The 26,149-nt window shown below is 55.6% G+C and overlaps 8 protein-coding genes across 8 annotated transcripts; 4 read left to right on the top strand and 4 right to left on the bottom strand.

Moving 5' to 3' along the window:
- Positions 1-250: 250 nt before the first annotated feature.
- MAM_02592 (Mitochondrial carrier domain protein) lies at positions 251-1,474 on the bottom strand (the record flags this gene model as incomplete). Its single annotated transcript, XM_040821391.1, has 4 exons — positions 251-404; positions 501-1,212; positions 1,301-1,348; positions 1,420-1,474. 4 exons carry the CDS (start codon positions 1,472-1,474, stop codon positions 251-253), a joined length of 969 nt encoding a protein of 322 aa, XP_040680805.1.
- A 1,506-nt stretch (positions 1,475-2,980) lies between these two features.
- Positions 2,981-5,189, bottom strand: MAM_02591 (sulfur controller-2; the record flags this gene model as incomplete). Its single annotated transcript, XM_040821390.1, has 2 exons — positions 2,981-4,669; positions 4,731-5,189. 2 exons carry the CDS (start codon positions 5,187-5,189, stop codon positions 2,981-2,983), a joined length of 2,148 nt encoding a protein of 715 aa, XP_040680804.1.
- A 4,971-nt stretch (positions 5,190-10,160) lies between these two features.
- Positions 10,161-11,062, top strand: MAM_02590 (uncharacterized protein; the record flags this gene model as incomplete). Its single annotated transcript, XM_040821389.1, has 2 exons — positions 10,161-10,525; positions 10,585-11,062. The coding sequence occupies 2 exons, from the start codon at positions 10,161-10,163 to the stop codon at positions 11,060-11,062; spliced, it is 843 nt and encodes a 280-aa protein (XP_040680803.1).
- A 1,008-nt stretch (positions 11,063-12,070) lies between these two features.
- MAM_02589 (tRNA pseudouridine synthase) lies at positions 12,071-14,054 on the top strand (the record flags this gene model as incomplete). Its single annotated transcript, XM_040821388.1, has 2 exons — positions 12,071-12,255; positions 12,344-14,054. 2 exons carry the CDS (start codon positions 12,071-12,073, stop codon positions 14,052-14,054), a joined length of 1,896 nt encoding a protein of 631 aa, XP_040680802.1.
- A 243-nt stretch (positions 14,055-14,297) lies between these two features.
- Positions 14,298-14,869, bottom strand: MAM_02588 (uncharacterized protein; the record flags this gene model as incomplete). Its single annotated transcript, XM_040821387.1, has 3 exons — positions 14,298-14,540; positions 14,624-14,775; positions 14,833-14,869. The coding sequence occupies 3 exons, from the start codon at positions 14,867-14,869 to the stop codon at positions 14,298-14,300; spliced, it is 432 nt and encodes a 143-aa protein (XP_040680801.1).
- A 2,669-nt stretch (positions 14,870-17,538) lies between these two features.
- Positions 17,539-18,975, top strand: MAM_02587 (Bestrophin/UPF0187; the record flags this gene model as incomplete). Its single annotated transcript, XM_040821386.1, has 1 exon — positions 17,539-18,975. One exon carries the CDS (start codon positions 17,539-17,541, stop codon positions 18,973-18,975), a length of 1,437 nt encoding a protein of 478 aa, XP_040680800.1.
- Positions 18,976-19,313: 338 nt separating this feature from the next.
- MAM_02586 (Major facilitator superfamily domain, general substrate transporter) lies at positions 19,314-20,810 on the bottom strand (the record flags this gene model as incomplete). The annotated part of the gene is made up of 1 exon (XM_040821385.1): positions 19,314-20,810. One exon carries the CDS (start codon positions 20,808-20,810, stop codon positions 19,314-19,316), a length of 1,497 nt encoding a protein of 498 aa, XP_040680799.1.
- Positions 20,811-21,623: 813 nt separating this feature from the next.
- On the top strand, positions 21,624-23,709 carry MAM_02585 (haloacid dehalogenase; the record flags this gene model as incomplete). The annotated part of the gene is made up of 3 exons (XM_040821384.1): positions 21,624-21,860; positions 21,969-22,547; positions 23,338-23,709. The coding sequence occupies 3 exons, from the start codon at positions 21,624-21,626 to the stop codon at positions 23,707-23,709; spliced, it is 1,188 nt and encodes a 395-aa protein (XP_040680798.1).
- Positions 23,710-26,149: the final 2,440 nt, after the last annotated feature.

The raw sequence follows: 26,149 nt of genomic DNA, 5'->3' as shown, positions 1-26,149 counted from the left end.
GATGTGCAAACAGGAAACGAAATACATAAATGACGGCAAGGAAGAACAGTAGCATGCCTAACGTTGCAACCTGCATCCTGTCACGACGGCGGGCGGGCGCGGCGCGTCTCGACTTCCAGGGGGCTGCCCCTATTGTCTTTTTTTGATTTTCCTTTCGTTCCTTCTTTTCTCTTGATTATTTTATGAAGTTTTTTCTTGTCCAAGCACAACTTGTGGCTGTGCGCGCGCGGGGTGAAGCACGGGCCACTCATCACTCCTCGTAGGTGCCGCCGACAAAAGACAGGTTGCTCTTCTCGATGCGCTGTCTCAGGAATTCGTAGACGGTAAAGGTGACGGCCTGGCCGGGGGCGACGCGCATGATGCGGGGGGTGATGCCCTTGTAGAAGGCGTGGAAGCCTTCTTGCCTGCGCGGTGATTGTCAGCCGTCAGTGGGAAAAAGAAGTTGGTTATGGGAATAAAAAAAAAAGAAGAAGAAAGAAAAAAGAAAAGGGCCCGCGCACTTGAACATGTCGGCGGCAATGGCCGTGATCCTCGCCCAGGCGCCGACGCCCGGCGGGGCAGGCGTCTTCTGCAGGCGCGTCTTGATGGTGTCGATGGGGGCGTTGCTCAGGGGCCCCATGGCGCCGGAGACGAGGCCGATGAGGGTGGTCTGCCAGCTGGGCAGGTTGGCGGCCTCGTACTGCGGCTGCCACTGCTTCAGCCAGGCCTTGAAGTAGCTGTAGGCGGTGAAGTTGACGGCCTGGTTGGTGCCCTGGCGCAGGGCGGTCAGGCTGACGCCGCGGTAGAGGGCGCCGAAGCCCTCCTCGCGGACGACGGTGTACAGGGCGTGCGCGGCGTTGCGGTACTTGGGGACGTCGAGCGGGTCGGCCATGGAGTGGTGCTGCGCCTGGAGCCGGATCTTGATGACCTCCATGGGGGTGACGACGGCGACGGCCTCGGTGACGCCCGCCGCCAGCCCCGCCGCGAAGGTCGCCCGGCCCGACACGACGCCGCCCGTGGCCTCGTCGGCCAGCAGCTGCTTGTAGGCCTCGAAGGACGTGAAGCGGATGGCCATCTTGGGCACGATGCCCGTCAGCACCGCGCCCAGGCCCTTGTACAGCCCGAGCGGCGTCTCCTTGCGGACGATTTCGACCCCGGTCTTGACGAAGCCGCGCTTGGGCGCGCCGGGCTGCCGCGCCCGCCGCGAGAGCTGCATCCGGACCTTGATGGTGTCTGCGCGGGTGCGAGCCGGGAGTCAGCCGTCAGCCGTCAGCCGTCAGCCGAGGAGTGCAGAGACGAGGCCAGAGGCGGCCGGACGTACCGAGCGGGTGGCAGGCGAGCGCCTCCATCATGCCGGCACCGCCGCCGGCTGCGCGACGACAAGTCGTCCGCGTTAGCACTGCGCTGCGCTGCGTCTCGGGGTCGCGGCCACACACGAACCGATGAGGTTGACCGCCGCCGTGGGCGGCTTGCGATTGCCGTCGCTTGCGGGCATCGCGACGTGCGCTCCCTCTCTGTTTCTTTCTTTCCTTCCCTGCTTCTTTCCTGCCGCTCGACCCTGCGACCCTGCGACCTGCGACTCTGCTTGCGCCCACGTCAGTCAACGCCGCCGTCGTGAGCGAGCCCCCCGCAGCGCGACGAGGGGCAGAGATGGAGAATACCTCGGGAGCAATGCCGGAGCAGTAGAGACGATGAATCTCGCCCTGAAATCGGGGAAAATAACGAAAGCCTCAGAAACACTTGCAAGGAGGGGTGAGCGAGAGAAGAACAGAAACGAGGACGAAAACAGTCGCCGCTGCAAAGGCGACCAGAGTCACGCGCAAGACGTCGGGGCGCCTTGGTTTTTGACATATGATTCCGGGCCTGCGCCGCCGTGGCGGGGCGCCATCGGGTTCGATGGCAGTGCGGCGCGCCCAGGCGCCACGATCTGGTCCTTTGCCTCTTCTTCTTCCTCCTTTGTCGGGCCCAGGCGCCGGTTCCCCCCTGCTGCAGTGCCGGGCGGACGGACGGACGGGCGACGCTGCTCCAACCAACCAACGGCTGCCAGCGCTGCTGTTGCGTCGCTGCCCGCCTGCCTGCCTCCCCAGCCGGAGGGCCACAGCCGCGCGCGCAGCCGAGCTTGTGATCTTGGGCCAGTCGGCCCCGGCCTCCAATTGGCCAGACGGCTTGCCGTGCTTTACCGAGGTCCGTCTGCCTCCGCGCACTGCCCACCGTCCACCCTTGGACCTTGGAGATTGATAACTCGGTTCGGCCTGGACTGACGACTTTGGTCCCTTTCCCGAGGGCACGGCTGGACTCGTGCCAGGTCAAGTCCAGCCACGCGGTCGGCCTCAGCCCACCGGGTGGCAGTGAGTCGACGGCCCCGAGACCGGCTTGTCTTGTCTGGATAGAGTGCACGCTCGTGCCCGCGCCTGATGCGTGTTCAAGATGCTGCCCTGCAGCCATGCTCCCAGGCTGCGTCTGTTTCGGAATTCCTCCTCGGCCGTGGCGCCGGTCGCCGAGATCACACTCGGCCGCACCCCCTGGCCCTGGACCGCGATCTAGAGAATGCAACTGCAACTGCAACTGCAACCACACCTCGACGCAAATCAAGGGCCAAACCGTTCCTACGTCGCGTCTCATGTTGAGCACACCTGGTATTCCCGACACTTCATCTACTAGCCTGACATGCGCCGGGTCAGGTGCCAAGTAACTAGCATCTGTCACACCGTACACAGGCGCTGTCTGTCCTTGACTGCGTCTATTTTGGATCCCCCAAGGGGTGCTTCGTAGGCGCGACAAAATGCCGCCGTCGGTCGGACAAGTCCATTCATGTACAGTGTAACGAAGAGCATCTGTATCTGCAACTGCATCTGCATGCGGGTGGTATCTCAAACCAAACACCTACTATACGCCGGCAATACCTGTTGCGGCAACAAGAAAACGAATTGCGATCCGACATGAAGCCCCCCCCCCCCCACCAAAAAAGAACAACCATATTGGATCCAGCTCCGTATAGAATTCATGACGGCGTCCCTCGTTCTTCCAAAGTCTCGCCTTCAAAGCTGTACATGCGCACTTCGCCGTCTTCGCTGCCACTGGCCATGCGGCTGTCGCTGAGACCGACGCAAGTGACTGGTCCCGCGTGGCCCGTGAAACTTCGCTCGCACTTTCCCGACCGAGGCTCCCAAATCTTGGTCATGGAGTCGTTGGCGCCCGTGACGACACGTAGCGTGTCGCCCACCAGACCCCAGATGCCTTCGACGTGGCCAAACATGCTCCTGATGCATTTGCCCGTGACTGTGTCCCAGAGTCGGACCGTATTGTCCAGACCACCCGTCAGCATGTATCGCGGCGGCAGAGGTCTTGACGCGTCGTGCGTGAAGCTACAACCAAAAGATGCTCTCGCGTCGACTGGCTGCTCTGGGGTCGGTGTCGGCGTCGCGCTGCCGTCGCTGTGTACCGAGGTGGCGTCGGCCTTGTCGTCGCCGGGGACTCCGTCCGGCTCAAAGTCCGGTGGCATCAGGAGCACCTGCTGCACTTGGCCGACGTGGCCGCGGAGGGTCTTGATGCACTGCTTCGAATCCAGATCCCACAGCTTGACGGTCATGTCGTCGGACGCGGAAAACACGGTCCTCGACGGCGAGTCAATTCGGACGTGGTTGACCCAGTCTGTGTGGCCACGCAGCGAGAAGGTCTCCTTGTTGCCAAAGCTGAAAATCTTGACCGTCCTGTCGATCGATCCAGAGGCGAGCGTGCATCCGTCAAAGTGGACAGACAGGACGCCCTCGGTGTGACATTGTAAAGTGCTGAGACACTCTCCAGTCTGCCAGTTCCATATCTTGATGGTCTTGTCAAAGCTTCCGCTAATCAGCTTGGAATCGTCAAACTGCAGACAGCGAACGGTCGAGTTGTGACCACGAAGCGTCCGAATGACTTCACCAGTCTCAATGTTCCAAACCTTGATGGTAGTGTCGTAGGAGCCCGTCGCCAAGACGTTGTGGTCAAATTGAAGGCAGGTGATTCCGTTCTCGTGTCCCCTGAACGTCTTAATGGTACATCGGCCAGTCTTCCAGTTGAATCCAACCTTGAAACGATCACGGTACACATCCTTCCACGGGCGGAACTTGCGCTCGCTGTCGAGATGAGACCGGGAATTGCTGGGACCGTCAAGCCGCGGTCTTTTGGATGGCCCGTCGTCAGCGCTGGGGTTGCGTCGCTTGTTCGATTCGGGAGAGCCTGCAGCGTGGCCGTTTGTCTCAATGGAGGGCTCCGCGCGCTCTGCTTGGTCGTGACGGCGGTGGGCAGATTGATGTCGGCTCCACGCCATGAGCTTTTTCTTTTCGAGGAGCGGCAGACCCCAGCCGCATTTGGTGCATTTTCTATCAATGTGTTGCTCGCACATCCTGTGCCACACAACGTCATCATCTGCCAAGCTGCGCCATCGTCGACTGACCTGGGCAGCTTTGCACAGCGACACGGTATCAAGGTGACTCAGGATCTTGTACGATAATTCCGTCGGTAGGGCGGCGAGAAAGTCGATCTTGAGTTGTTCATGAACTTCGCGGGAAACCGTGGACAGCTGGGGGAAGCAACATTGCGTGATGATCCCCTGCAACATCAGCTCTCGCTGTTTCGACGGCGCCGCGGAGAAGAGCGACCAAACATGTGTAATGGCTTCCTGGTCGGCGGTGGGAAGGCTGTTGAGTTCCTGCGAGTGAGTCAGTCATGTGTTCCATGCCGTCTTGTCCAAAGCGCAAGGGGCAACCTACAGATTGGATGAAGCCCATCTTGGTCTCGTCCGCTGCCCGGCGACACTTTGAGTCGGGACGATGGCGGTAACAGAATCTGGTATTGGGATCCTTGACGCGAGTCCACGTTGCCGGGCCTTTTGCGCCAGTCTTGGTGCTGTCTTTTCCAACCGGCGCGTAGAGTCCAGGGATGTGTTCCTTGAGGAACGGGCTGACCGTCTTGACGACGAGTTCAGACGCCATCTTCTTGAGGCGAGTATTGTCCTCTTCTTGGGGCCTCAACCGATCGCAGCTGTCTCGGGAGGGTTGTTGGGCAGGAGGAAGGCCGGGCGAGAGGGCTGTCAATGATTGTGCGGAATGGTCCGTCGCAGTGTCGTCCCGACAAGTACTGGACGAAGAGAGGTAGTGTTGATCATGATTTGGAGTCAGCGCCGCAGACACATGCTGGCGGTGGCCGTTGAGGTGCGCAGACGTGTCCATGGAGGCGAGAGGCCGGGGGCCGGGTCTGGGCGCAGAAAAGACTAAATACTGTCGAGGCCGCGCAAGGCCATGGATGTTTCACGTCGGTGATGCGTGCCAGGAAAGTGATGGCGTGCTCCAGGAGAGGCGCACTGCACTGTAAGCAGGAGGCGAGGTGGCAGAAAGGCGGAATGTTGGATTACGGTTCGGCTGCTAAAGTGACGGCGGCAAGAACCACGAGGTTGTGAGGGTCCTGAGGGGTCCACTTGCTCCAGTTCCAATTTCCATTTGTACAGACAGGTGTCGGATAGCGGGGGTCCCGCGAATCAAACCAAAGTGGCAGTCGCGAGCCTCTGCCGCGCCTTCCTTGCCTCGCAAGCGGCTCTCGGGTCCCACCGACCGCCGACCCAGAGTCAGGGAGGGACCCAGGGCCGGATCCGGCACGGGCAGACAAGACGCGACTCGAAGTTTTTTATCTTTATCCTTTCTCCCTTTCTCATCCATCTGCCAGTCTCATCGCCGGCCCCTTGTGTTGTCAATCAAGTCAAGTCTTGCACGCTGACAGTCGCTTTCGTGCTCGATTCTCTTGACTGTCAGTCCTAATGTGCCACGCGGTGTGCACCCGAGCCTCGCACAGGCCGTGGCGGAAGCCGCAACTTCACGCTAGCGATGGCGTGCGTCGGGAAAAATCAAATGCGCTTCATCAAGTCCCTTTGTCATCTCCGTACGACAATTGCGCCATCATGGGCAAACAAGAGATCAGCGCGCCAGTCTATAAAAGGGCACAGGTGGGGCAGCTGTTTAAATTGGACCAATCACATGCGCATGGCAAGCTCAAAACGGCCATGGATCATGTCTGAGGAAAAAAGACATCATGTCTCTCGCGACAGAGCTTTGGCATTTCCCGTGTCCCGATTCACAAACATCTCCCCCTGAGACTTCGATTGATGCACGGCGGCATTCAGTGACGCTTGCTGAAGCTTGCTTCATTTGACAGAATGCTGGTGGCCTAGGTTCCAAGAATCCCAACATGTCCATTTTGCTGGCTACCACGCCAGCATTTCATCTCGGCGACGCTTGCTATCAAGCTAATGCAAGACGTGCGGAGTGCGCCGTACTTGACAACCGATTCTCGACGCCCTGACATGATGACGTTGCATTCAGGGGCCAGCGTATGACATTCCGGAGTCTCGGAGAACCGTGGCACCGTTACCAAGGCTCTGCGTTGAACCTTCCGCTATCACGACGGACGCCGGGCTCAACTCTACGGCACGTGCCTGTCTGCTAGTCATAAAGATGGGTGAAACGTCGTCGATGGCTAGATCTCGTGGCATTCTGTTCCATATCATAGCGGTTGACCTGCCCAGTCTTGTCATCGCCGGATGATCTTCCTCGGCTTGGCGCATTTGTGTGACAGTCCTGGATTTCGTGTTGCTGTGCGTTGGCCAAATCTCTGAATGCGCGCACATCCCTGAAAACACCCAGGTATTTCATTTACCGTTGACGGTCCTGGGTCTGGCCCGGTTCGTAAATGACGCGAGGCGGTGAAGGTGCACTGAATCTGTCCAATATCCCTCGTGCTGATATCCTTTTGCGCGGCAGGGCAAGTAGAGTGTCTTTGACTATATTTTCTAGCGTCGTCGATCCGAGATTCTGTCGGATGTGTGTGATGTTTTCGAGCCAAAGTTCCATTGGTCCTGATTTCGCGTGAATTTCCGCAATTTGCCACCCAGGATAACGCTCAGTCCTTTCAGGCAATGTAAATTTTCGCAGCAAATACAATGTTGTCACGCACAACGTAAATGTATCGCTTTGAAATCCTCTAGCAGAGTTACGCTGCAGTTCGGCGGGACATACCAAGGAGTGCCTCCCCTGCAAGGCAAATCACCAGCAGCAGTAGCTGGGCCGAAGTCGATGAGGACTGGTCCCCGCTCACGCTCATATAGAATATTGGCTGGTTTGATGTGATTATGGAAAAAATACCGTGCCACGCAAAGCATGTCGAGTTTGACGCATGGCTTGTCAATACGCCTAAGCGAACCCTGAGTATTGCGAGACCTCGTGTGGTGCAAGTCGGCAGCATGCACATCATGGAAGCAGGCCAAACTCTGGCAACTGCGCTGCTAACCTCCTACGGCTTCGCGTAGTGGTGATCCCTGTGGTGACGGCGGATGCGTTGTCCTCCAACTGCGATGATTGTTGGTACCGAGCTGAAGCTCTCTTGCCGGGGGTCGCCCGACGCATGGCTGAACCGTTCCGCTCTGCCTTCGTGACCTTTACATTTCGCCGTGATAATTTCGGCATGATGCTTGTTCCTTGGTGAGGTTGCTTCTTCTTTTCCGATGTCGATAATTGCGAGCTGCGAGCGATATCATTTGGCGCAGGCGAAGGCTCAACGCGTCTGCTCGCTACGAGGGCTCGTGCCAGGGCATGGCAATTCGATGCGTGCGAGACTGCGAGTAGGGAAGGTCTGGCCGGTCACTGGTGATGGGGATGACGGAAGGGGAAAAAACTGGTCAAAGGAGAGCTGATCAAAGGGTGAAGGGGTGAGCAGTGAGCACGCTCACTTGAGTACGCTGCCCCTCAAAAAACGTTGTGCGTCGTGATGAATCGTGATGCAGCCAGCAGCTTCGACGATGGATGCCCAACGGCTCGTGAAACTCGACGCCTAGGGGTGGTGCATGGGTGGAAAGGCCGTCAACTTGAGTAGTCCAGCGAGGGAGCGTATTTTTAAATGGTGCTCGCCGTTTCGAACCACTTTACATTGCACCATCACCATCCGTCCCTACTAGTAACTACCCAGAAGAGCATGGAGTCGCGAACCAACTCCTTCTCGGGAGCTTGCCAAGCTCGTGTGGCGGAGAGGCTCAGGGTTGAGCTGCAGCAACACGAGCATGGCCATCAGCTACTCATGGCACCTTTGCAGAAGCTATCTCTGAGCGACATGCCGAGCGACGCCCGGGTTGTTGTCCCTCCCACGCCTCGCGTGTCCTCCCAAAACTTTGCATCTTCCGCTGGTGCAGTTCATGTTACACCTGAGAGTTTAGTTGTTGTCCAGCAGTCTTCCAGAGAGGCCTGGTTTACGTCACAAGTGGTCAGCACGCCTGCCGCTTTTTCTGTGATTCGGGGAGCGATAGTCTTGTTTTGCAGAATGTTGGCAGCGAGTGTATTAACGTTGAACCCATCGACCCCGGATATACTAGCGGAATCACGGTTACCAGAACGACGGTAAGCCTGCGTCAAATACTGGTTATAAGCCCAGGCCCTTGGAGAATATGGTCTGCAGCGGCTGTCCCTGACATTTTGACCGAATTTCTTCTATTGCGTCGTCGTTATAATCTAGAGACGCGGTTCGCGGCGCCAAGCCGGTCTGGGCTGAAGAGAAACGATGCATCACCTACTGGGGACTCTTTCAAGAGGCGTGCAATCGCACATGAAAGTGGTGATAAGAGCATCCTGTTGTTCAATCAGCCAAGTCAGGTGACTATGCTTGAAATGCAATACGTCTTTCGTGGTCCATCTCTGATAGCTGTAGAACTCATCTCCTTCGGACGATGTAAGGACCGTAGATATTGGCAACTCTCTTATCGAGCTCAAGTTAGGGACTAGAATGGCTATCAAAACGGACAAAGTCTCTAATGCCACTCGTCAAGCCACACGACAAGATGACTCAGTTGTGAATGTACGTAATATAGCTAGGAATAACGGCATTTCAGCCGTTTTCCGCGCAGAGCATTCACTATTTGGCGACGCCGTGGTTAGAGTCGTAACTGGGTCGACTGAACCTGCGTCAATACCGAGCATAGCACGATGCTGGGCGAGCGAAGAACGCTTCATGCGTACTGTTGATCATGTTAGCCACAAGGGAGGATGCGCTTCCAGACATGGCGATGACCAATTGGTCGTTGTGGCGAGAGGCGAGCGAGCGAAACCGTTGTCTACGTGGTCTGCAAACAAGCTGTTGCGCATACAGTGGCGCCGAGAAAAACATTGAAAGATACAAGCGAAACTAACTCGGGGGTGATTGACGAGTCGTGTGTCTCCCTGGATGCGTCTTGAACACCCATTTTTGGACCGGTGGTCTTATAGAGATACAGTCCGGTTACCCATAACTTTGTTGCGATGGCCGCAGAGCAGTACTTAAACATGCTTCTCCAAGGAATAGATCTATCTCAAGGAGAATCTAGTCGTCGCCTTGCCCGGCAGGTGCCGAAAACCCGTTGCAAGTCAGCCGGCATGAGCCCTGCTGCCCGGCAGTGCGCACGCAGGTCGAGAGCCGGATCGATCCCCTCCTCAATCACAGCCGGGTCTGTGACAAAATGAAACACGGGACAGCCCAGAGAACCCAATGGAGATGGAAGTCATGACGGCATCGGACTGATTGTGGCCATCGTATTCGTTCGGAATCTACTCGGGCTGGGCGATTCTCTGACAACCCCCATCGTCACCAGTCGCATGAACATCAGGCTCAGCCGACCCTTGACACAGCCTAGTCAAGGGCAGTGGCTGCTCAGAATTTTCCATCCGTTGCCCATCCGTTGCCCTATCTGTAGGGAATGACTCTGATCAAGCGTTGTGGTTGGTGCTCCTGAGAGACATGCAGCATTCCTGACCTCGTTGCATTCCAGTGCAGGACCAGCCAGAGGGCGTGATGATGCGGGCGTGACAGCTGGCACGGAGCTCTCTTTTGTCAGGAGATGACGAGCAAGTGAGAGGAAGCTGCTCAGATATGTGTGATTCATGAGGCAAGAGAGAGAAGACCAGCAGAAAACAATATAAACATCAACAAAAAACGTCCGTCGCTGCCTGCACCTCTGATTCTTGCTGTCGGCCCTGCGTCGCCGTCATCACCGCATCGGGGGCAGAAGTTTCATGATGAGCTTCACCAGCATGCTTGGCCGCTTATTACACCACCAGACGTTTTGACAAGAACCAAGTTTCAAGCTCGTGCCGCTCCCTTCACTGGAGATAGTCACCCATCCCGTGTTTGCCATGGACGTTCTTGGTCCGCCAATACGGTACCCAACGCCCCGCGTAAGCACCAGCGAGACTGACAACAACGACAACGACTCGGCGTTCCGGGCATCCGATGACTCGACGCTGGCAGGGAGCGTGCCGTCCAGTCCACGGCAGCCCCCTGCGTACGGTGCCGAGCGAGCACCGCCGCTGTACCAAGAGGAAGACGACCCGGACGACATCAAGGCCAGGCGCAAGATCAAGCGAACGCTCTGCATACGGCTGCTGACATCCATCTTCATCACGGTGCTCGTGGCTCTCATCGTCGCGGCCGTCGTGGCAAGAATACACGACAGCAACATCAATCCTGCTTGGAGCAGCAACGAGACTGCGTCTAACAAGTAAGCCCCAGAGCCCGATGGCCAGACGGGCTGGGAAGAGAGATCTGACACAGTGGCAGAACGAACGGAACCAGCTTCACCGTGGTGTCCAGCAACAAGCCTTCTTCGGCACGGCTCCTCGTGACCGCCACCGAGGCAGCGTTGCAAGATGCGTCAACAACGGATGCATCGCGCCAGCCAGCGACGACGACGACCACAGTCGGTGCCTTTTCAGCACAGGCACAGACCTCCACGGCCGGCGAAAAGGCTGGACAGACGGTGGATTGTGCGTCCATGGGAGCATTTGCGAATGCCACACCCGTGACTGACATTGCCCCCCTTCCTACCAGGATGACGCCCAAGAATCGACGACGAAAGGTCCACGTCGTCGTTGACGATGCCGGCACCGGCGACCAGGTGCTCAACATGGCGGTGTACAGACTCAACGGGTGTTTACTGTCTCGGGCGTCGTACAGAGGCCCCGACGGCGGCTTGGCATACCGGTGTTCGCTGGACTGTCCTGACGGCGGCCCACGAACCGAGCTTGGGAGTCGGTAGCCAACGAATCGGCTGCGTGGTGTCGGGATGTCTTTTGGTCGTGGGGTTTCTTTTCAAGTTGGCCTCTTTGTAATTCTCCTTGAAAGCTTCGCTTCTGTATTTGACATGGGATTCATGCTGTCGTTGCGTCTTGACTGGTGACCAAGGGATGAGAACTGCCGGTTTCTTTTCGAGGGGGAATCGGCGCTGGCATGTTCCGAAAAGACTGAGAGCCGGCTCACACGGCAAATTGTACCAATACATGTCCTCGCCGGCGACGTGGATATCTGCTTGGGGACTTGCTAGTGGGAAACATGGCGTGAATGTGGCCATCGACTTGATATTTCGTGACTTTATCTTGTACCAGCGTGGCAGGCCAGTTTGCTGTGACGGGATTTCACGTGTCCTGAGTGGATTGTAAATATGCCATCTGTACGTGTCATTTGGGAGTCGTGAGTTTCTGCGACTTGGCAGACGGGTCGTATGGAAGCATGCTGAATGAGACTCGAGTCTGGGGCGGACGAGCCGCCACGGCCGTCACCAAAGGCCAGAGGCCGGTTGGAGACTTGTGTTCCTTTTTGGTTCTTCTTGTTCATCATCTTCGATCCCCTCACCAAGGGAAGCTTTGGGGACTTGCCATCGACTGCCTTGACTTCTTCCTGGATGAAGAGCACATAACTGGCATCTTGTCAGTGTCATGCCAGGCGGACACAGTCCTATTTCATCACCGTGCTACTATTGTTCTTTGACGCATCTGCTCCCTCAACATCTCAGTCGAAGTCGGTTTCGGGATGAGAATGCGAGGGGTTTCCACTCGACATGTTTGTCACGTCGCCCATCTTGGCAGGCTGGTGGGGTGGCTCGTCTTATCGCCGCAATCGATACGCTATCAGTTGTCTGAATTGAAATTTCTCCGGCATGCCTCACCCATTGGCGACACATCAAGTCGAATCTCACCTCGTCGCTACTCTGCACCGGGCAAGCAAACGTCCGACGCTAAAAAACAGGACTGCCAGTCTCGATACTGTCATGGCGGCCGGCGATGAACATTCTGTCGAGACCAGCAGCCCTGTCGTGGAGCGCAATGCCTCTGCGACTGATGGCGCGCCTGCCACTGGCACTGGTGCCGAGTCCGGCGAGGGCACAACCGACCAGAAATCCGTCGACAATCACGACGGAAGGAGGCGAGGAGAAAAGGGTCGAGCAGAACGAAGGTATGATGTCGCACGTGTCATTGTAAAAACATGCACCAAAAGACATAATCGCGCGCGACATGGCCTGACGCTGACCACCAGCCTGTAGTCGCCAGCTAAAAAACGACAAGAAACGCAAGAAGCAGGATGACTGGCGCGAATTCAAACGCCGCAAGCTGAGCGACAAGAAAGGAGAACCAGGCGCCCCTGAAAAAAAGAACCCCTTTTCCAAGGAAGAAATAGCCTCGGAAGAGCGCCGGCCGAAACGCAAGGTTGCCGTCATGATCGGGTATTCTGGCACAGGATACAAGGGCATGCAAGTGAATGGCGACGAGGCCACCATTGAGCGGGATCTCTTTAGAGCCTTCATCGACGCCAAGGCCATTTCAAAGGCCAATGCTGACGATCCTCGCAAGTCCAGCCTGGCGCGGTGCGCTCGAACGGACAAGGGAGTGCACGCCGCGGGCAACGTCATTAGCCTGAAGCTCATCATCGAGGACGAGGACATTGTGGAGAAGATCAATGCACACCTGCCGGAGCAGATCCGCATTTGGGGGATCCAGAGGACCAACAATAGCTTCAACTGCTACCAGTACTGCGACTCGCGCTTTTACGAGTACTTGATGCCTAGCTATTGTCTGTTGCCGCCTCATCCACAGACGTACCTGGCCAAGAAGTGTGAGGAGCTGAACAAGGAATACGGTGCGGAAGAGGAAGTTGCCGCCGTAATGGCCGATGTGAAGGACTTCTGGGCAGATGTTGAGGAGAAAGAGATCAAGCCCATTCTCGCTGGGCTGGACCACGAGTTGAGAGCAGTCGTGATGGAGCGGGTGCACGCCCAGGAGGCAGAGGAGTACGAGAAGAAGAAGAACGGTGAATCTGAACAGAAAGAAGCTCCGGCTTCGGAAGCAGAAAAGTCGGACGAGGCAAATGGCGTCACGGAGAAGTCAGGCGAAGCGAACGGGACTGCAGCAGAGCCAGAACCCAAGAAGGTAAGCCTTGAATCACACAAGCCCAAGCATCGCGACCTCGCTCCCATCGATTTTGCCCTCCGCGACATCAAAGCCACGTACATCGCTGCTAAACGGCGGTACCGTGTGTCGCCCGAACGCCTGCAGCGCCTGCAGCAGGTGCTCGACAAGTACACTGGCACAAATAACTTTCACAACTTTACCATCCAAAAGGCCTATTCCGACCCCTCTGCCCGCCGTCACATCAAATCCTTCGCGGTGAATCCCAAACCCATCATCATAGGCGACACGGAATGGCTATCCCTCAAGGTACACGGGCAGAGCTTCATGATGCACCAGATCCGCAAGATGGTCGGCCTGGCTTCCCTCATGGTGCGTTGCGGAACCACGCTGGACAGGGTCGGTGACTCGTACCAGGAGCAAAAGATGGCGATTCCGAAAGCCCCCGGCCTGGGACTGTTGTTGGAGAGACCGGTATTTGAAAACTACAATAGAAGGGCCAAGGACACATTGGGCAAGGAGACGATTGATTTCGGCAAATACGAGCAGAGACTGGAGGCGTTTAAGCAGCAGCACATCTACAGTAGAATCTTTGAAGTGGAGGAAAGGGAGAATACGTACGTGCTGCAGCTGAAAAATGCACGACACACACCCGAGACGGGAGGTTTGCTAACGAGACGCAGGTTCCACGGGTTCTATAACCAGATCGACCAGTTCAAGGCCAACCACTTTTTGTGGCTGTCGGCCGGAGGAACAAAGGTAGCCGAGCTGAACAAGGAGAGCGACAAGACAGAAGTGGACAAGGCACTGGGCGATGAGGATGAAAACCCGGAGGGCGGCGAGGGTTGAAATGTGTCGCATCATGTACAGGACGTGTCGCGGAAGACATGCCGTTGGGAGCAGAATAAGACAACCCAAGAAGTTGAAGGGGTAAAATTTTGGCCAAGTAGATTCCACACACGACGTGGCCGTGGTGTTTGAGGAGCACGAAGTCACGCCACATTGCTCTGCGCTCGCGACTGACCTGCCTGAAGATGTTGAGGAAAAAAAGGGTAGTGTTTCCTAGCTTCAAAGGGTATTTCCACCACAAACTCACTTGGCCGTCGTACCTGCTGCGTCCTTCGCCAACACCTCCCATGATCCACCACACCGCTCGGCCAACTCCTTCATGCGCCGGCCATCAAGGCTATTGAGCAGGGCAGAGACCATGGCGACGTGCTCCTCCATCTGAGCGTCCTTTGCCTTACGCTCGGGGTCATCTTGGCCAAGCGGTCCGAAGACCCACAGCTCCTTTATCTTGCGCGACAGCGAAAGGAGGTCCTTGATGGACGAGTTCTACACACGTCAGCGGGACACCTGGGACACCTGGGCTGCGGGGAAGAATGGCATGTCGGGCCGCAGGCCGCAGGACGGCGTACCAGACAGTCGAATTCCATCCTGATGGAAATGCCGCTCACGGCCATGGTCTCGGGCGTGGCGTTGTTCCGCTCGCCCTCTGCCTGGACGGTAGCGAGCATCATGAGGGTGCGGTAGCGCGTGAGGATGTCGGCGACGAGGCGGTTGTGGTTGTCTGTTGGCGCGTTAGCATGGGCCGGCGGGGGGGAGAATGGAGGCGGCGAATACGAACCCATCAGATTGGACGACGAGGGTTGCGAGCGATCCATTGTTTTTGATGATGAGATTAATTGGATGGAGGCGGCTCAGGCCGGCCTGCGTGGAAGCCGGAACCGCAAGTGTGATTGATGGTGATTGAGTCCGACGGGTGTTGAGGCTTTGACGAGCGCAAGACGGCGGGGCCGGTGGGGCGGTCGAAGCAGACGAGTGCCGGACCTATGGGTTTGACGATGTGCGCGCAATTAACGTGTGCTAAGTTCCAGCTACGTACTTACGTACTTACTTAGCAACAAACCCCCCTTCGACACGGCAAAGACCAAAGTTACGAGTTCCTGATGGAAAAGCACTCCAGAGATTGCGGCATTTCACTCGTTCCTGTGTCCCCTGGGACTGTGTTTCAAATTGGGCCGCCTGGAACCGCACCTCTGTCGATGGATGGTCATGATTCTGTCCATGGCGGCTTGTGGCGGGCCTCGCGAGCCACGAAAGCTGGCTCGTCCCAATCAGTCGTCACACAAAAAAATAACGTGGCCAGACGCTCGTGAGTCGTTGCGGTATTCAATTGCCAGACATCTGTCGCACACCACACAAAATAGTGTGTGGCGTGGCCACACCCGTTTCTTTGGTGTGACAACATCACGTGGCCTACAAGCAAGTCCGGCTCGAGAACAAGACGGGCACTATCCACACGCGACTACTCGCTTGTTCCAACAGGGCCAGCTTATATCCTACCAAGTAGTTACTCCGTATGCGACCGTGGCCGTTCAGGCTTGGCGAAGGTCCGAAGGTCTCATAGCCTCAACGACGATGCTTTATAGCCTGAATAGTACAACTCCCTAAGCGATTGCGTGGCTACCCTGTACTCCGAACGGTCCAAAGAGTCCTGATTCACACCCGATGCTAGCACTCCCCTTCATTCTCGACGCAGTTGGCATATATAAAGGTCTAGTCTGTCTCTCGGTTTCCGAGAACATGATGGATGGATGCCTTCTTCACGGCCCCTCGCCCTTCAAGGCCGTCTTCCCGGGGCACATTTCGTTTCTGCCTAGCTGCACAGCTGACCACACAAGCAGTGAGCGTGACTGCAGATTATTGATTTGGTTTTTTTTTTAAAAAAAATTTCTACTGGATCACAGCTTCTGAGCTCACCCCCAAGATGAAATTTGTCGTGCTTGCAACGCTCTTCATGGCGAACCTGGCGTATCCGAACGCCTGACCTCGTGCGGTGTAAAAATGGCGGCAATGGACAACAAGGACCAGGCGAACCCGTCGACTGTCGCAGCGGTTATAGTGCGTCGCGAGACCTATGCGTCTGGAGATGGTGCTACGAGGGGCTTTGCCAGGGTCCTCAGGGTGCCTGTTGTATTTCGGAGTCTGGCTGTTGGAACGACGGCTTAAACTTGTGGAAAGATTGAAACATGTCCACCAGTTTGCTATGGGTGTGGAAGAGTGGAAATCCACCCTTGTTCTTCCTTTCATTATCCAGCTAGGTGGAAACTGAGCCGTTTTCATGTCCATGGCGATAGAGATGCCCTGCGGCGGCCAGCCGACGTCAGGGGCGTCGATTGCGGCTATTGTATCACGGTCGTTGAATGGGCTGTTGTGGCGCGCGTCTTTGCGAGGCTTTTCATGTTAGTACATGTACATGGAGACGCCACGATGTTTCCGCCGAGGCCAGACAAAGACGACGCGCGCGACGACACGCAGTACCGCTGCTCGTCATGCATCGGCACAAGCCACATGTTGCCGTCGCATTATAAATTCGTTGATCATGATGTCTCAAGCAGGCAGGACGCATGAAGTACACTGTTGATCTTTGCCAGTGACCCTGTTCGATGGTGAGGTGGCCATGTTGGTTGGGGCACAACCTCCCATGTCACGAGTAGTGCGGACATTCAGTGGAGACTGGAAATGTCGAGGGGCTCAGGGTGATAGGGTCATGACGATCAATGCCGTGCTTCATTACTGTGGCCGCGAGTCGCGCCAAACGTGTTCTGGCGCGGTTTTGACTTTTGCTTGACGGGCCTAGCCGTGAGCTAAGTTGCGGCAAGTCGGCCAGACAGACGATTAGGCGTTGGCACTTGGCGTTGACACTTGGCGTCTGGTCAGGGGCAACATGGAAACGGGGCTTGAGATGGAAACAATACGTACCGCCTGCATGCGGGCTGCTTTGTCCGAGTATCATCTCGCGGCGCCGACCGGGGTCATGAACCAATTGATAGGTTGCAGACTGCCGGGCCCCTGGCACCAATGATGGAGTCTTTTTTGACCGAGGGCACTGCCGTGCGCCGCGCAGCCTTCAATGGGTTGTTTGCTGCTGCTGCTGCTGCAGACTCCCAGGTATGGGCGCGAGCTCACGGTGAGTGTGAGTTTGAGTTTGAGGCTGAGAGTGAAGGAATAAGTGTGTCAGGTCCAGGCGAGCCCTGTCAGCCCGTCACCACCACTCCTTCCTTTTCCAGTCCTTGTGTCGCCTTCACCTCCAATCCCAACTTCAGTCCTTTTCCATCACTGTTCCTTTGGCTTGCTTGCTTGGCTCTTTGCCTTTCGCTCCTCGTCGTCTTTTCCTAATTCCCAAGGCCCGGCCCCGCGGTTCCTCTTTTCCAATCCTTTCTCTCTAATTATTCCGCGTCATCGTTATCTCACTTTGTCATTTCCCCCGTCCCTTCCCTTCGTTCTGACTGTCCGTCACATTCTCCATCTGGCGTGCTTTTCAGACAACATGGCCGACGGCGGTGCAGCAGAGGTGGCAACCACGTTTGAGCCGTCCAAGCCAAACGTTCGTACATTGGACACGCAGACGAAGCACGCAACCGGGCAAGCACAGCTGGAAAACGTTCGCTCTCCAACTTCGCCCGTCGTTCCCAGTATGCCATTCACGTTACCACGCCATTCGTCCCTCGACATTGACGACTACTTCACCGGCCCACGAGATATCTCGAAACACTCAAAATGGCCTATATTTCTCCAGATGCACGGCAGTATCCTTCCCAAGATGATCCTGCCCCTGTTGTTCATTGCCGGATGGTCAACCGCCATTACCGTCATCAGCCTCAGGGTCCATAACCTTGGTGTGCAGTCTGTTTTATTGACCATAACTGGTTTCGTCGTAGGTCTCGGCCTCTCTTTCAGAAACTCAACCGCCTATGAACGTTATGCCGAAGGCCGTAAATACTGGGCCTCCCTGGTTACGGCGTCCCAGGTCCTAGGACGTGTCTTTTGGATCCACGGCTTGGATCGGCCAGACACCGACCCCCGAGAATCTCTTCTCAAGAAGCTCAGCTCTATGAACCTGCTTGTTGCCTTTGCTGTTGCACTCAAGCACTCCCTCCGCTTCGAGCCCTACGCCGCATACCCTGATTTGCAGAATCTCGTAGGGCATTTGGACACATTTGCCAAAGAGGCAACAAACAAGGATGCATCGTCTGTTGCTGTCCCTAAAAAGAACTTTTTCAAGGGTGTAGGGGAATATCTTGGCATCTCGTTTGCCGCCAGCAACCCACGAAAGACGCTGAAAAAGGCCACCCGCCCGCTTGGCAACCTTCCGCTTGAAATTCTCAATCACATTGCTGTCACAATCGACCAAATGGCCAGGCATGACCAGCTCCAGGTATCCATGCAGCAGACATTGGCCTACAACAACCTCGTCGTCCTCAACGACGTCATGACGGGATGCGAACGAGTGCTCAATACTCCTCTGCCTATTGCATATTCTATTGCCATCAGTCAGATTACCTGGCTTTACGTGGTGCTCCTCCCGTTCCAACTGGTCAATTACGTGGAATGGGTTACCATCCCCGCAACCTTGGCTGCCGCCTACATTATTCTCGGACTACTTTTCATCGGCAGAGAAATTGAGAACCCTTTTGGGCAAGACGTCAACGACTTGCCGCTGGATGGCTTTTGCGACCAGATCGCCGCCGAGTTGGACATCATCGCCTCTTACGATATGCAGAACCCCTATGGCTTCTTCTTCAACCCCGAGAACATGCCTCTTTATCCCGTTAGTGCTGCATCTGCCGGTGCTTGGATGCAACGAAGCGAGGAAAAGCTCAGACAAGCCATCAAGACGAAGCCCACGACAACGTTCGAATGGCGAAGGCCACGATCTGGCCATCACCAAAGTTCCAGCGACAAGCCAGGAGATGAGAACGTTTAGATCCAATCACGACTGTTCAACATTTGCACGAAATCCAAGTCCTCTCGGCGGGTTATATAATACCAGTTTGTTTTCGCTTTCGTTTCACATGGCAACTCGATAGTTGGAGAGACGAGCAGAAGAAATAAAAGTCTCCAGGATCCTACTTATGCCCAGGATATTTGTTTTTTTTTTGTTCTTTTTCTTTTTCTTGGACTGAAATCAGGTAGATAAATATATAAAGGTTTGGAATGCGACGTCCGTTTCAGGACGCCAAAGTATATGCTGATGCCACGTCAGGGGCCCCTGCTGCGAGAGACTAATGGCATTTTCTTTTTATACGAGAGACGGCTTTCTCCTCATGACGCATCATTGCGTAACCACCTCAAACAAATTGTCAACGCCGTCGATATAGGAATGAGAATGACCCAAGCAAGCTGGCCCCATATAATCTGATGACGAACTCCGACAGCATAGACCGCAGTAGCGACGCCAGGCACGACGGAACGAACGGCACTAGTACACGTCAAAGCGATGCCATTGAGTGTCCCGAGTTGTTGAGACGCTGGAGAAACGTCATTCAGTGCTAGTTGCACTCCAGTGAAGGCCATGGATACGCCGGGACCGACGAACGCGACCACGGAGCCGAGTATCCAAAACCAAACCATAGCAGCCTGACCACCGTCCCGAAGCAGGAGATTCATGACAATGTACCCTGCGAAGAACAACGGGTACGCAATAGCACACGTTTGCAGAACACCCTTGGTACCTAGGCGGTGCTGCAGAAATGGGAAGGCAAATAATAGCCAGATTGCCTGACTAGCACCCTGCGCAGCCAAGTATATCGAGATCTGCATGGCTGAGAATCCCAGACCTCCAATGCCAATGGGAGTGAAAAGCTCGATCGGGAGAATTGCGGTAAAGGCAAAGGCAAGAAACATGACGTGGCCATAAATCCAGAGCACGGTACTGACCCCTGGCGCTTTGACAAGTTGGCAAATCGTCATATTGGAGGCATCGTCTCCTCCCGAGTTGCCATTCAAAACCGGGAAAGTGGTCTCGTTTCTGTTCAAAGTCTCCTCGAGGAAGAGCATCGAAGTCAGAGCGGCGGTAACGCTAATAGCGCCAACAACGAGACCTGGAAGGGCATATGGGTAGTTTTCAAAAAAGGCGATGCCGGCGAATAGACTCGGGTATTGGTTCGCAGGATCTGCCAGAGCACCGCCAATAATTGGACCAAGAAAGATGCCCATATTGCCTGCAAATGCGAACCAGCTAAACGCAACGGCCTGGGTCTCGGACGTGCTGTGGTCGCCAACCATGGTCCGGAGAATCAAGCTCGACCCCGAAAACACGCCAGCGAGACTCCTGAACAGAATCATCTCTCCAATGGTTGTAGCGACTCCGAACAGTATCGGTCCAATGGTCAGGCCACAGAGGCTGCAGATCAACATGGGTTTGCGGCCTACTTTGTCTGCAAGTCGGCCCCAGAATATGAGAACGACGGTCTGGGTTGCCGAAAAGATGGATTCGATGAGGCCGCTGTAGAATCCAACATCGGAGTCGGTAAGATTGCCATTGCGCTTCACCATTTGCGCGATAAAGGGAAAGATGGAGAAGAATGCAATAGGCTCCATCATCCGCGCGTAACACAGCAAGGCAATTTGGACCTTGGGCAGCGGCTTCCCCAGACTGGCTGGATCGGAGCGAGGTGTTGCCGAGTCATTTTCCAATTGGCCGGAAGATGAGGTCGATGAGGTTAGGATTGAGCAGCGATCGCCTTGCAGAAGAGGCGTTTCTTCCGAGGCATCATGGGCGACGCCTCGTCGTCGTGTCGGACTTGGTTCTGCCGCCATGCTCGTTGACAAGTACCGGGCCAACTGATTGGGGGTTATGGAGAAGCGCCAGTGGCGACCTGACCAATTTTAGTCCATTGGGAGAATACGTACATCCAACAACTCATGCAAGACGCCGACTGAGACAAGAGTTTCTCGACACGTCAGGCTTGTAAGTTAATAGCCTGTGCATTTGGTCTTGATGGGGCTACTATCGGGTCGCATCCGTCGTGAGTCATGGGCCCCGCTGACACCGGATAGCGTACCCAAGATTTGCTGGAGACGATCCGAGGCTGGCGGAGAATAATCAGAGGTGGATCTGGGGTTCGGGGAATAACAATTGCACGGTCAGCGTGGAATGCCGAGTGCGTGTGCGGAACACGGAAGGGCGGTACGGTCGGACGTTTGGCTGTCCGGCCGACCCTTGCCACGGCCCGGAATAGATTGAGGAACGTGTCCTTGAGATAGGCGCTGATGTACTCCGTACATCAAGGACGACGAGAACGCCAAGGCCTGAGCCGTCTACTTAATGCATGACGATTTGCTGTAGAAATAGACAAACACTGCTCGTCTCTAGCATGACTAGGATAAAAATCGTGGTACATAATCTGGTCGTTGCCCAGATCAACAGGTGGTGGACCGGTGCACTTTTGTTGAGCTGGCGACTGCTGTACAGTGTGCAGTGTGCACAGTGTGGCTTGCCGGGCCACACATGCAATATCGTCCACTTGATCAAACTTCAGCATCAACCGGTCCAACGCATGAGTCTTGGGCCGGGTCCGACTCTTGGTTGGCGCGACATCGGCAGCGTCTCGGTTATGCCACCATTCCAGGATGTCGACAATGAACAAGCGCAATCTTCTTTTGTGCTTTGATGCGTTTGGCACCCTATTCACCCCCAAGTCCTCGGTGGCTCGGCAATATGTCCAAGTTGCAAGCCAATGCGGCATCACCAGCCTCACGCAAGACGAGCTCCAGCCGCACCTGCTGGCAGCCATTCATCAAGAAAGAAGGAGGAATCCCAACTACGGCAAGGATACAGGACTTGGGGCCACTCGGTGGTGGACAAATGTGAGTGACTCGGGGGCAGTCTCGCAACTTGCTGCCAGTCCGCTTTGTGCCCTCAATCACAACGAGTCAATGACCATGGCATCTTACACTCGCATCTGGTAATATCAGGTGATCCAGGCGACATTCAAACCTCTCATCCCCGACGGCCAACCTCTACCGCCGACTTTGGTGCCAGAGCTCATGCGTCGGTTCGCATCCAGCCAAGGGTATGACGCCGTGCCCAATCTCATTCCCACTATACGGGCCTTTCGCCAAGAAAAGGCGCGACGGGGATTTGAACAGCTCGTCATTGGAGTCGTTTCCAACTCTGACGATAGGGTCCCGGGCATTCTTTCTTCCTTTGGGCTGAGCGTCAGCCCGTTGCGTTACGGCACGCCAGGGGCGCCGCCGGAGAAGGAGTACGACATCGACTTCCACTGCATGTCGTATGACGTTGGCGTCGAGAAGCCAGACGCGCGGATCTTCCGCGCGGCCGAAACAATGCTAAGCCGTGTCATTGCCGGCCGGGCTGGGAGAGCCCCGAGCCCGGCCGAGTTGGGGCGCTGGCAGAAAGTCCACGTCGGAGACGAGTACGCCAAGGATGTTGTTGGGGCTGCGCGTGCGGGCTGGAAGCCCGTGTTGCTTGACGTTGGGGACGAGTTTTCCCACGTCCCAACCCTGGGAGACTGGCCCCCCGAAAGTGAGACTGTGAGTAGAGTGCTTGCGGAAAATGACATTGTCAAGGTCCGCTCGTTGCAACACTTGGCCACGTGGATGAGGGGCGCGGAAGTGACGATGGAACAATGACGATTGCGTGTCGGTCGGTCAATGTCGCGATGTAGAGTCGCCGGCATGGTGCTAAAGACACATTAGGGTGTGAAGACGGGGTGAGTGGACATTGTGTTACGAGCCCTCAGCAGAGGGAAATGAGCTCTATTAACCAAGAATCGACCCTTGTGACCAGGTTTGTGTGACTGTTGACCCAGAGCCTCGGCCAACACGTAGAGAACTCTGCCCATTAGCTAGCAGCAGGCTGAGTCCTTTTCAAGGCATTATCCCAATCATCCCCTTACTGACTGGGACCTAAGAGAATGGATGGACAAAGATGCTCTTGAGACGACATGAGCGGGCATGAACTGGAGACTCTTTGTAGGCCGCAAAGAAAAATCCCGATACAAGGCCTGACGAGTGTCACCGCTTTGTGTAGACGCTCAACATCGGGGCACGCTTGTTCATGAAGATAAAAAGACATAGAGACGATTACGTCACGCACCAATTTCCTCATATATATAACTATAACGACGCAAAACCGCCATTTATTTTCTCCTCAAACCCGGATGCGTCAACCGGCTCACTTTTAGGGCCGCGTACGACCTTGACAAGCGCACACGTCATTTCTGCATCCCACAAAGGGTGAAGGCTTTACGAGGTAGACAGTACGTGCAAGAACAAGTGTGACCACGAAATCCATCCTCCATCTCACACTCACAAAACACAGATGTTCATGGTCGACACTGTCCAGGGCGGCATCCACTTAGATGCCAAGCTGCAGGACTTTATATCCAAGCTCCCAGACGAGACACACCGTCTGCTATCTATCGGCTGCAAAGTCGAGGGCATTGAAGTCCTCCAGTGTGGAGAATTCGTAGTGAACGAATATCCCGAAATCGTCTTCAAGACTGGTTACTACAGGAAGGGGCTGATTGAAGAGCAGTGGAAACGCGTCAAGGAAGCAGCCGAGTCGCCCACAGAGAAGCAGCTAGGTCCCGTCGTTGCACCGCAGAGTATGTTCAGACTTGGCGATGGATCGGTTGTGATTGCTGAGGAACGACTCTCTTCAGACCCCGATCGGCAGCACCAAGAGGTCTAGCTTTCTTCTCGCCGACGGTCCCAACACGGCACTTTTCACAAGTCACGGCTTTCATGCTTTGGAGGGGCTTTTGGGATGTGCGCTGTCGGAGTATTCTAATTTCTGGGGCTGGACCCGAGAAGGTCATCCCAGCCCATCTCGACTGTATATGCAGGCGGCTTCGGAGAACGAGATGTGAAACACGGACGGTGGTGGCTCAAGGGCTGGCCACAGACCCATGGCAGAAGGCAGCTACATAAATAGAAAATTGTGGCCGTAATGTCTGTCATGCCAAAGTGGGATATGATGAATTGTGCCAAAGTGCTGCGAGCCCTCGGACGAGCCCTTGTGGGAGAATGTACCTGTTGAAGTGCTGCCCGAATGAGTGAAGCGCGTACCGGGAAGTTTACAGAAGGGCTCGAAAAGAGGGCTCCTTGCAGATGTAGGAAGAAACGCTACTTTGTTTGGCGACTTTGCCGGCGAACTCGTCACGTTGGTGTCGCGACACTCCAACGCCGTGGCACTGAACTCGGTCGCGGACGTGGCACTGAACTCGGTCGCGGAGCCGGGAGAGCAAACAGTGAAGAAAAGGGAGAAAATGAAGACAATGAAGACAATGACGGAAATAAAGAGGAAGTGGAGGCGAATAAAAAGAGTTCATACAAGGCAGAGGGAGGGGAAGAAGCAGTCGACCACAGCCAAGATTCAAGGCATTTCCAGTTCAACCACAAAGACCCCGTCAACCTGGCTGCCCGAAGCTTCAAGTGCCGGCCTGGCTGGGGTGATTTTGCCGACGACCAGAGCAAATAGTGGCTATCGTAGTGCACAATGCGCGTACTCTCCGGTTCACGACGTGGTCCGTGGCGAGAAAGCACGCCGGAAAGGCACAATGGCAACGAGGAGGGAGTGGCACTGTTGAACACGTCACTAACTTTAAGGACGACTCTGTATATGGGAAATTATGCATTTTGCGGCGCAGACTCGCGGGGTGCCACCTATGCGGGTGTTCAAAATCCGGCAGCGGATATTACAACATTGAAAGGATTCACAAAGGTTTTGGGAATGTAAATAGCCGCTCTGGGCAGCCAGCTTGCATGTATCGAAAGGAGCCTATAGTCCAAGCTGGGTAGCTGCAACGAAGGACTATGACGGCGCAGCAATACGGGGTGAAGAGTTCCTCCGCACTCACGAATGGGACTTTCACTCCTTGCTGGACCTCGAGGGGGTCAGTATCTTGTCCGGCTGGCGGAGACGTACCATCTACTACTTACTGTGACATTCCTGGTCAGATTTTGCCTGCATTGACTTGCCTCAGTCTCTACCAGCACAAGCCTTGATCTGGCTTACATTACACGTCGGGAACTCAGCCTGAATCGCTATACACGATCGTACCCGTGGACTTTTTGAATCCCAGCCCATCCGTAATTCTTCCAGGACAGATGGACTTTAATTTCCACGGGATCCTCGATGAGCCCGAGGAAGAGACGGCATGCAAGAATTTCACAAGTTCAGGTCAATTCACGCTTGCTCTGGGAAGACGACTCACCTGTGCCTGGAGCTGTGCGAGGGGGGGCTCAGTAGAGCCTTGGAGCAGTACTGACTCTATTCGCAGGTAATCCCGTACGGTGTCAGAGATCCTTGACGGGTTCACGACCTACGAGCTTCGACATGTGTCATATACAGTATCCGTGGGACCTACCCTAGATGACTGAGGCCATCGAGGCGTGCGGGGAACAAACTGCCCCCTTCACTGCTGCGACTTGACTGTGACAAGAGCGTGCATTTCCCACCAAGAGTCGCCTGTGAGCTTTGTATACTCCGTCCAGCCGAAATTCAACTGCGTTACTCCGAGGAAATGATCAATTACGGCACCCGAGATCACCATCATACATAATTGGCGACCATTCCGATGGCAAGCGCCGCAGGCAACCCATCACGCTTCCGTTTGTGCTTCCCGCCCGTCCACTTATCGCGCGTACATGCTCATGCGCTTGCGGTTTTTTACGGATGAACGAGCTTCTGGGTATTCCATGGCCAGCAATTCCAACTCCGGTTGACGTCAGGCAGGCTTACTGATGCTGCCATTCAGTCCAGCATGAACCAACCGCTCTGTGCGGAATGTTGGCAGGGGCGGGCGAACGGATCGGTCTACTCCCTACAACTAGAGGCTGACGCTGATAGTGATTACTCGGATGACCCGTTCTCGGTCGGCTTCATGGTCTACAGATGGTCACATTCTGTTCTGGTGCCCACAAACCCTTCTGGAGACACTTTCCGGGCACCGCCTGGCCTACTAGTCGGGACGAGCCCACAGACCATGGTTATGGCCGTTGGGTGTGTGAGGGTGACGAACCGGGCTTTGGTGGCTGCTAAGCTCGCGTGAGGGCCGTTTCTATTACGGAGCCTGCCTTCGAGTTCGGGCTCAGCCTCCTGCTTGGATGTAGGGAGCAAGCACTAGTTG

The sequence above is a fragment of the Metarhizium album genome (assembly GCF_000804445.1).
Source record: "Metarhizium album ARSEF 1941 chromosome Unknown scaffold_4, whole genome shotgun sequence".
Taxonomy (NCBI): domain Eukaryota; kingdom Fungi; phylum Ascomycota; class Sordariomycetes; order Hypocreales; family Clavicipitaceae; genus Metarhizium; species Metarhizium album.
This window is presented reverse-complemented; position numbering and strand designations above follow the sequence as displayed.